Source organism: Agrilus planipennis, unplaced genomic scaffold (assembly GCF_000699045.2).
Source record: "Agrilus planipennis isolate EAB-ADULT unplaced genomic scaffold, Apla_2.0 scaffold34, whole genome shotgun sequence".
Lineage (NCBI taxonomy): Eukaryota > Metazoa > Arthropoda > Insecta > Coleoptera > Buprestidae > Agrilus > Agrilus planipennis.
In genome coordinates this window covers 609,944-620,499 of record NW_020439170.1, presented here as the reverse complement: position 1 = coordinate 620,499, position 10,556 = coordinate 609,944, and the positions used below count along the sequence as shown (strand labels likewise).

General features: G+C 29.6%; 2 protein-coding genes across 2 annotated transcripts in view; both read left to right on the top strand.

The window, feature by feature from the left end:
• Positions 1–957: 957 nt before the first annotated feature.
• On the top strand, positions 958–8,948 carry LOC108739483 (probable ATP-dependent RNA helicase spindle-E). Its single transcript, XM_018473394.2, has 23 exons — positions 958–1,270; positions 1,328–1,498; positions 1,557–1,778; positions 1,836–2,039; positions 2,095–2,259; positions 2,310–2,509; positions 2,970–3,160; positions 3,318–3,484; positions 3,542–3,709; positions 3,760–3,922; positions 4,677–4,804; positions 4,866–5,075; positions 5,219–5,460; positions 5,769–5,927; positions 6,044–6,197; positions 6,278–6,517; positions 6,718–6,930; positions 6,994–7,125; positions 7,176–7,447; positions 7,591–7,864; positions 7,959–8,080; positions 8,235–8,459; positions 8,691–8,948. Exons 1-23 carry the CDS (start codon positions 1,046–1,048, stop codon positions 8,809–8,811), a joined length of 4,368 nt encoding a protein of 1,455 aa, XP_018328896.2. The 5' UTR covers positions 958–1,045; the 3' UTR covers positions 8,812–8,948.
• A 783-nt stretch (positions 8,949–9,731) lies between these two features.
• Positions 9,732–10,556, top strand: part of LOC112905457 (ras-related protein Rab11D-like) — a 3,694-nt gene continuing 2,869 nt past the window's right edge. Inside the window, exon 1 of the mRNA XM_025977958.1 lies at positions 9,732–10,042. Coding sequence (XP_025833743.1) covers positions 9,871–10,042 — 172 coding nt within the window. The 5' untranslated portion in view covers positions 9,732–9,870. The remainder of the gene's footprint in view (positions 10,043–10,556) is intronic.

The following is a 10,556-nucleotide window of genomic DNA, read 5'->3' as shown; positions in this document are numbered from 1 at the left end:
TATATATTGCAATGCTTTACGTTTAAAATGAAGGGTAGAGAGAACCCTCACACAAAATTTAACTTATATATAACATATTTTGTCCTCATCACCTTCAAACAAAATTATTAAACTCTGGAAAATAACATTTAAACAATATTTAAGTTATAACACCTGTAATTTTAACTATCAGAAATATTTTAGGTTCAAAAGCAAGGTAGAAAACACCCTTGCAAATAATATTAGATTTTGTTTTCGTCCTCTTCGAACAAAATTCTCAAAATCTGAGAAATGAATTTTGAAAAATATACAAGTTGTAATACATGCAGTGCCATCTAGTGAATGGTTGCTGTCTCTAAAGCATCTAATATTCAGTGTCTGTTTTAGATTCAAAAGGGTGTGAGCAACATCCTTACAGAAAATTTGACTACACATTTTAACCCGTCTTCTACAAAAGAAATTTCAAAATCTGGCAAACGAATTTTGAATAGTATGCAAGTTATATCTATTTTGTTTTAGAAAATGCAAAGTTTTAGGTTCAAAAACAAAGGTAAAGTACACCCTTGCAAAAAATATGACTACAGATACTTTATCCCCGTCTTCTCCAAAGAATATTATCAAACTCTGGTAAATAAATTTTGAAAAATAAGCAAGCTGTAACACCTATAATTTTTACTGTGAGAAATTGCAATGGTTCAAAAAGAAGGATAAAGACAACCAATAATTACAATCAATAATTATTGGTTGATGACTGTTGTTCTGAACTGCTTGAGGAACTAGAATGTAATTGATTTGAACTGAATTGACGATTATGAATCCTAAAAAAAAACACATTTATTGTTATTAAGACTTATTGTTATTAATATTTAAATATTTCTTTAAAAAGAATTTACTTTGAATAAAATAATAAGGGTTGTTTTGGTATCCTGAACAATGTTCGCAGGTACGAGAAAGGACAGGGAGAAGGAGGCNATGGTTATGTTTCTTATTTAAAACAATATCATAATTATAATATTAATGTGTAGATACTATATATATCTTAAAGGATTTTAAAATAACGTTAAAAATGGATCTCATGAAAAACCTTTTAGATCCAAATCAGTCACTACAAAGTATGAGAATTAAAGTGAAAAGTGCACCTGTGAAAATTATACAAAAGTGTGTATCAGATGAAGAGGATGAACTAGAAGATTACAATAAGAAATTAGAAGAATCCAGAACTACAGATTATGCTAAAGAGTATCAGATGAAAGAAGAACTGTTATATATGGAAAGCTACAAATCATACCCTGTATTTATTTGCATGCCACATCTCACATTATATGAAATTAATACAAAAATGTTTTAGGAAAATGATGGGGATATGTCTCAAGTCGATCATGCTGATGATATGTTATCAAATGATGATAGAGAAGAAGTTACAAGACTAAAGGAAGAGCAGTTGGTTGAAATTTATACAAAATATTCTTTTAATAACTACAAAACAGAAGAACTTAGTATAGATCCATTTCGATCAAAAGTAATGTTTTTGAGAGTGTGAAAAATAAATTTAACTACATGTACACATCTATTTTCAGATTCTATCTTTTATTTATGCAAATCAAGTTTTAATAATTCAGGGTCACACTGGATGTGGTAAGTCAACCCAAGTTCCTCAATTTATTCTAGACGACTGCAAAGCCAATAATAAATACTGTAAAATTGTGGTCACACAACCTCGACGAATTGCTGCAGTTAGTGTGGCTAAAAGAGTATGTGAAGAAAGGGGATGGGCTTTAGGAACAGTTTGTGGATACCAAGTAAATAATTCTTTTATTTCACATTAAATTAGAAATAAAATTATAATATATTTACAGGTTGGTTTAGAAAAATGTGTATCAAGTGAAACACTGCTGATGTATGTCACCACAGGAATTTTACTTCAAAAGTTAGTCAAGCAGAAAAATCTTCACGAATTCACTCACATAATAGTTGATGAGGTACATGAAAGAAACCAAGATATGGATTTTTTGTTGCTTATAATTAGAAAATTTCTTTATACCAGCACTACAAATGTGAAAGTAAGTTGCTTGAGAGAAAATTTACAACAGAAGTAATGGTAATTTTGTTTAATAGGTCATCTTAATGTCTGCAACAATTGATACAGATGCATTTGCATATTATTTCCGAACACCTAGTAGAAATGCTGTGATTGAAGCACCAGTTTTCAATATTCCTAAACAGACAGCGAAATATAATAATACTATCTATTATGCAGATCAATTAAAACCATTAGGAGAGGTATACTTATGATACCCATATATCATGTTGCCTAAAATATTTTTCTACAGATACCTGCTTTTAACTTTAGTGAACCTAAAATAGATCCTTCATTGTATACAATGAGTGCTTATTTAGTAAGGGCTCTTGATCGGTTAGATCCTGTATCTGATGATACTAAAATGCCAATTATAGGAAACGTTTTGGTCTTTTTACCTGGTATATTAGAAATCGAGGAAATGCATAAAGAATTAGAGTTGAAGAAAAACTGGTAATATAAATATATAGAATTACTTTTTTTATTACAGAAGGTGAATCACATAAACAGAAATAGTTTGTTAATTACTAGATTGAAGACTTTTAAAAATAATTCTATACAAAGACAAACTGAAATTTCAATTTAACTCCTAAGTTTACCACAAATTTTGCTCATTTTAATACGATTAGTACACTGAAAAATTATAAGTATAATAGTAATAACTGCACAATGGAAATGTCCTAAAAATTCTGTTTAGTGCATTAAAATTAAATTTGCATAGTACACTATTTAAATATATAAAACAAATAAATATCTTATTACAAATTTGAATTAGTATTAGTACTCGTTTGCAACTGTTTGAATTAAATATTTTAAATGATTCAAATAAATCAATAAATTTAGTCATTTATGATATGCCTCTTTTTTTAGCGAAACTTTATATTGTATTATTAACGACTTTGTTCTTTTTAAGGACTTTTAAAACTGATGAAGAGCAAGTATCTAAGCCTCCAACCATTAAATGGAGTATCTTACCTCTTCATTCTTCCGTAACAATGGAAGAACAAAGGAAAATATTTTTACCACCTCAACCTGGATTCAGAAATATCATACTATCTACCAATATAGCTGAAAGTTCTCTTACTGTTCCGGGGATTATATATGGTAAATTCACTATAAAATTAAATTTTTATGATGCTACATTTTTCTTATCACACTTTTGTATTTGATATCAAAGGCAAGGGATATGAAAATACGATTTTTGTTTATGAATCTCGTGTTTCATTACTTTTCATTTTAAACGATGTGTTTACTATTTCAGTAATCGATTTTTGTTTGACTAAAACTATGGTGATTGATCCTCATACACAGTATCAAAGCTTACAGCTGCAATGGGCCTCCCAGGACAATTGTGAGCAGAGGGCGGGTCGTGTAGGTCGCGTGGGACACGGAAGAGTCTATCGAATGGTGTCCATTGCATTTTATTCGGTAAAATATCGCACAGTTTAAATTATATTGAGTTATTTTTTGGAAATATTTTTTTAGCAACTTTCCAAAAGTGCTGTCCCTGAAATACTGAGAGCACCATTAGATAGGATAGTTTTAGCAACAAAACTGTTAAACCTTAAAGAACCGCCAAAGGCGATTTTGGCGTTAGCGATGAACCCCCCCGATTTAGGAAATATAGAGTCGACTATTTGGAATTTAAAAGAGGTATAAAAACACTGTCGATTTTGTTATTTTTCTAAATAAAAAAATTACAGGCTGGTGGACTATTAATGACGTGTAATGGACAAAAAATGGCATCAGATGGAGATGTAACATTTTTAGGTCATGTGATGGCAAATTTGCCCCTTGATATACATTTATCCAAATTCATCGTTTTAGGCCACATGTTCAGTTGTATGGACGATTGTATTGTAATGGGTAATTATTTTTTACAATATTCCAGATGTTTAAGAATTATAGAACGTAAATGTGCAGAATATTTGCGAAATAAGAGCTATATTAAAATTCAGTAGACACTCAATAGTGTGAACACAGCATGACGGAAATACCTCATAATGATTATATCAGCCCCCCCACCGTATACCACGAACCTTTTAGAAATGAATGTCCATTTTCGGCATTGATATTGCGTTATTGTTGTAAATCTCTAATACCCCAATGCACTTGATACTTCCCTATACTTGTATCAGTTGGAAAAGTGTTATATTCTTGAATTCACTTTCTATATGTTTATAGTTCTTTGTTAGTAGTTGTATTGTCATCGTCCTGCAATTCTTTAATCCATGAGCTTAGTTTCATTACATAGAGTTATACAAGCTTTAAATGTAGTAAGCCAATGGGCAGAAGTGAGTAGTGTTAACATTACTGACCTGAAGGTTACGAAAAAGCTAATAAGAGAAAAAACAATATACAAAATATAAAAAATCCTCAAAAATAAGCAAAAATATCTAATTTCATTACTGTTTTGTGTATTTGTTGCTGCCTTTAAATGAGTGTGTATTAATATTATATATTTGTGTGTATGTTTATTTTGTTTATTATCTATTAATGTAAGGGAATCTATAATGTGAAGAACTACTGTTTTTCCTAGTTCACATTATCGAGTGTATGCCTACTGTATCGCTCAATGTCATAATTAATATAGAATTAGAGAATTACTTAATATTTATAGCATGTGGCATGTCATTAAATCGAATATTTTCAACACCATTTATGGAATATTTAAAATCTTATACGAACCGTTTACAATGGGCTGACGGTTCTAGCAGCGATTTAATTGCATATTTAAATTTATACAGAGTAAGTAAATTTTAATATAAATCCAGAAAGGTATGCTTATTATTATTTTTTAATTTTTAAGGTATGGCAAAAAATGAAACGCACTACGCTACGAAAGAGACAAGATGAAACTCGATGGGCTCTGAGTAACTACTTGAGTATTAGAGCATTGAAGGAATGGGAATACTTGGTTGAAGAGGTAAAAGAACGGACTAAAACAATGGGAATGAGAGACACATTTGGTCCTGCACGAGTGCGTTTATCCCCCATTGAATTGCCTATTGTCCTGAAGGTAAAGTGGAATAATGACAAAGTATAATACTAATAAATTCGTTACTTATCAATAAATAGTTTAAAATTAAATTACACTTACTGAAAGTATTATTTTTATTTTATTATCTACTAATAAAATAATAAGAGATAAATTCATTACAGGTTCTAATCTGTGGAGCTTTTTACCCAAACTACTTTAGAAGATCAGCTGACGCTGGTCAAGTGGATGAAAGAGAAGCAGTTAAACTTTTGAATGGGCAAGACCCTTGTAATACTGTCTATTTTAATAGTTTTGATCCTTATCAACCTGGACCCCTTTATGCACAGCGTATCAAAGAAATTTTCACTAAAAATTTAATCACTCGTTCAACTTCAAATATTAAAGTAACCTTTGACAGCAGCAGGCAAGTACACAGTGACTCTTTACAAATAAAAAAAAGTCCAAAGTAAAAAATTAGTTTTTGAAATACAAATACAGTTTAAATTTTTTAAGTATTCATTAATTTTATAGTTTCTTTTTTTACTTTATAAACTGTATCTCTAGAAAGAAAGCACAAAAAAAGAGCCAAGTCAGCATGTTTTAGTCCCATTTATCTAAAGATTTTATTCAAACTTTCATTTATAAGCAAACATTCCCTAAATAAGCAGAAAGTTGATTCTGCTTCACAGTATAATTAATATCTATTTTTATCCTTTTTTGCTTTTTTTACAGTAAGGTATATGTATCGTTCATAAATAGCAAGGAACCAATGTATACTGTTGTGGAAAACCAAGAATTTGTTTCAAAGATGCCAGGAAAAATCGAAGTCGAAGTATATCGTGCGGTTCGAATGAGACAGTTAAATATTAAAACTTCTATTAAAGTTCTGAAGTAAGCCATTAAGTAAAATGTAAATCATACTTATATATAGTTAGTTACTAGTGGATTTTTATCTCGTTAGCATTATTGGTATTGTAATTTTATTGTAAAGATATCCTTGATTTTAGACGCGAAGAATCATGGAAAATCGCCAAAAAATTTGGAATTGATTCAGAATCTCAACAAAAAGGCTATGTGAACTTAATAAAGAAAAACAACGCGTTAGATCAACCTATTTTACCAAGTGTACATAATAAAACCATACGTATTAAAATATCAGAGGTAATATTAAAGATATAATGGTATCTCTTTAAGTAATGGTATTCTAATTAAAAAGAAGATTACCTTAAATAATATTTTAGACAATTGATGCAGGTCATTTTTGGGCACAATATGCTGACGATAGTTCTGACCACACACTTGAATGCATTTTTAATTATTTAAATCGGACAGAATTAAAACCTGCAAACCCCTCAGAATTAAAGATGGGTGAAATATATGCCACAAAATATACAGTTGATAACTATTTTTATCGCTGTAAAATATTGGGATTTAAAACTATCGTAGGATCCAAATTAACCGGCATCACAAGAAATGTTAAGGTATTTTATTAGATGAATAAAAAAGTTCTGAAAATTTAAAACGATAAAAACCATTATTTATAAATGAAAAGAATATGTAGTAAATGTGTTTACAGTTATAATTTGATTACTGGTTCATTTTTAAATTGACAAAGAAATATGGGTATTATTAATTTTTGATTGTAATTATTAAAACTTAAATAAAATTAATTTATTAATAGGTGATATTTATTGATTATGGAAACACCGCTGTTGTGACAGAGAATAAACTGTATCTCCTTCCTGAAGAGGCTGATAAAATATCACCACAAGCAATGGAGTGTATGCTAAGTGAAGTACAGCCTTCTTTAGTATTAAATCCAAGAGCTATTTGGACTGATCAGGCTAGTAGAATGTTTGAACATTACACTAGAGACATCGTATTAACAGGGCAGGTAAATATAAATTAATATATTAAAAGATTTTGAGTAGATTTTAATGTAAAATTAATTCTGCAGGTTTATTCAGTTGTTAATGGAGTTGTTCACTTGGAATTGTATAGAACAAATAACCTCAACCAACCGTCCATTAATAAATGGCTGATTGATAAAGGATTTGCTCAGAAGGCAGAAGAAAGCTTTCTTTCTAAAGTAAGAAATGGACCATTTGATGAAATGTGTAAATGAGTTTATTGTTTTAGGAAAATCATATTAAGAGGATTCAAGCACAGTCAGATGAAGGTGGTGTATTATCAGCCGAAGATAATGATATGTACGAAAAAGTTATCGAAGATATTACCCCACCATCTGAAGAAACCTGTTCAATTGAAGTAAAGTTAAAAGGACCTTTTAGCCCATTAGAAATGAAGATTTATAGTACCGTAGCTAGTGGTATTGATAAACACGTTAGAATCGATGGAAATTCAGTTAACACTGTTCTATTAGATACTGATCCCCAAGACCCTCATGAAAGGTTGATTTTTTGGTTTTTCCCATAAAATTTAAAATTCCGTTATTATTATTAGTATTTGTCTGGTATTTTTTTACTATTTTAGTAAATGTAATAATTTAATTATTTAAAGGCTGGTTATTTAAAGTGTATTTTTAAAATTATAGATTAGTTGTGGCTGCCCAAGTAGACCAAAATGCCTCAGGAAATGCGCTAATTTTACGACATACTACGGTTATGCCAAATATTCATGGTTTTCCAATGCTTATGACTCTTTTATTTTGTCCTACAATGGAATGTAAACCAACCGCTGACGGAAGAAAAGTGGCTGCAGTATTATGTGGACTAGGGGCTCACGAAATCACTAATAAATCTCTCTATCCCCCTCATGATCTGTTTTTAACTCTTGATACAGAATTAACCGAAGATGACTTAAATATGGTAGGCATTTCAAGTTAATTATGCAAATTTAGTGATGCTGTATTATATCAGCAACTTTTATACCTTACAATACTGTCTGAGCTTAATTTTCTAGGTGAACGAACTCCGATATTGGATGAATGTAACGATGAATACCATGGAGGACTTGTATAATGAGACGACGCCTTCAGTCGAAATAGAAACCTGCCAATCAGAATTGAAATCTCGACTATTTGGGCGAGTATTATTTCACTTTGTTTCTTTTCTTCATCTAATTTGAAATTTGCATATTAGAAAGTAATGAGTGAGTCTTTTCCTATTTATTACTTTTCTTATTCAAAAGTATTTATAGTAGAAAAGTAAATATAAATAAAACTTTTGGTATCTATAGTTTGCTTAAAAATCCACGAAAAGATACTGAAAGAGAATTTGTGAAATATGCAAATATTTGGGGAAAACTGTTGTATGATGCTGAACAACTGAAACCCGGAGACGACGGTCTTATGACGGAAGATACGATTTGGCCGCTTCATTCTTTTATTCTATTAAACAGAGAGGTTGAGCAGCAAGTTCAACTAAAAAGCAATTTGACTGAAATGGAGGACATGGCTAGACGGTAAGATGGAAATCATACTAGAACAAAATATGTGCTTTATCTGTCGAATTTATTTGCTTTTTGAAGTTCTGTACCTTAGTAAGATAGTTTGTGCGTTAATTATACAATTTTTTATAAAATGTGAATAGTAGATGATTTTTAAATATTGATAAAATAACTATAAATTTAAAAAAAGATGTAACTAGGAAAGTATTTTAAACTTCTTTAATATTTATTTGAATTTTTTTTCAGAATGGTACAAATGAGTACAATAACTTGTAAAGCCTGCAACATTACTGTTTACAGTATTGAAGAGCTGAGAATTCACCTTGCACTAGAGAGTCACAAGAAAAATGCCGTTAATTTTGCGTAAAAACGAGTTTCTTTTGCTTTATATGTTAAAATTTATATTTACTTTAACGATTGTTTTCGATTATTTTTTTCCAGTTGTACTGTTGAGTTTTCAAGTGAGATTAGTTCGTTAGTTAAGTAAACAAACTGAGATTTTTACTTTTTTTTTAATAAAACTTTATTCAAAAAAAGTTATACTATTACATACAGAGTTTGTGTCGACCAGAGAAACCTGAACTTGCTTTCCTTTAAATTTCAATGAATAGCGTTTATATACTCTTACCAGGAACTTGAACATTTTCGCGCAAAATTTTCACGAAATCATATATATATTCTCATAACGACCACTTTAGACATTCTCATCAGCCTTGCGACCGACCGTCCCTTCAGATTGATGTATATGTACCTGGGCTCTATTATTTTCGAATTGCAGTAACTGTTACATTAATACTAATATCTACTTTACGCTTTTAAACGTGTTTTTATCATTAATGCTTCATATTTTCATTTTAACAAAAGTTTCAATATCCTCTATTTGTTGAACTATCGAGTACTGTTTTTTCTGTTACAATTTTTTTAGATTAGTTTTTATCGAATAAACAACGAATGAATTCGTGTTTATGAAAGAAGCTGACAGTGTTTAAAAAATAGATTTAATTTCGAAAGAAAGAACTAAAGCATTTAAATGTGATAAAGAAAAAGACAGTGAATTGATTTATTGAAAGTTCGGTGTTGTAACTTAAAAAAAAGAATACATTAATTGTTTATGCTAGTTTGTTAAAATTATATAAACACACAATATAATATACATTGTGTAAGTTATATTTACAACAATTTCTTCAGATAAAATTTAATGTGCAACGTAGTTCCTTATACTTTCTTAACGTCCCCTGTACATCATCTATTATTCACTTACGTTACTATAACTGTTACCAACATAAAAACATTTGCTGACATTTACCAAAGTGATTTTAGTTGTTTGGTTGGAAGTAAAATATCTCAGATATTTGTTTTTGTCGTAGGTGAGGTGCCAAAATTTCGTAAAAGAAAAGTCAAAAGTGCAATAAAGTGTTTTTATATCATGGCAAAAACCTACGACTATTTGTTTAAACTTTTATTAATTGGTGATTCTGGTGTCGGGAAAACGTGTGTACTTTTTCGATTTTCGGAAGATGCTTTCAATACAACTTTTATATCGACTATAGGTGAGTCATTTTCAGCATCGTTAAAGACGCCGTTCTTAAAAATTACAGGTTAATGATTCGGAACAGTAAATGAAAGAATGTACTAATTTAAACATTTAATAAAAATTAAATAACGTACCTTTTCAATTTGATAGAATTTGTATACTTACCACACCTTCAAGTTCATGAACTTTGTAGTGACAGTTTATTTTATTTAATATTACATTTATGTATTGCCAATTTGTCTAATTTAAAGGCGTTTATATGTATTTTGTTTCAATTTTATTTAACGAATACCTACACCAATTGTAAAAAATTTAATTTATATAATGCATATAACAAATACAATAGAATGCCTACAAAACAGCTTCCAAATTAAGTACTATTTAGTCTCAAGCAGTTCACAGCCTGAAAACAAGCAATTAATTAAAAAAATTAATGACCTCACTTAATTATTCATAATGTTTCTGCTGAATAATGTAACAACTCATTGCTTTTTAAATTAATGAGTATAAATTTTATGCCTAGTTTTAGGTATTTTTTAGATTATTTTTAATCTTTTTAAATTTTTCTTTGGGATCTC

Bases quoted from the DNA above. Each gene is read 5' to 3' on its own strand.
- LOC108739483 (XM_018473394.2), top strand. From the start codon at position 1,046: ATGGATCTCATGAAAAACCTTTTAGATCCAAATCAGTCACTACAAAGT. The intron at 4,805-4,865 runs GTAAGTAAATTT...TTAATTTTTAAG, and splicing joins CATATTTAAATTTATACAGA to GTATGGCAAAAAATGAAACG. The intron at 5,928-6,043 runs GTAAGCCATTAA...CCTTGATTTTAG, and splicing joins ACTTCTATTAAAGTTCTGAA to ACGCGAAGAATCATGGAAAA.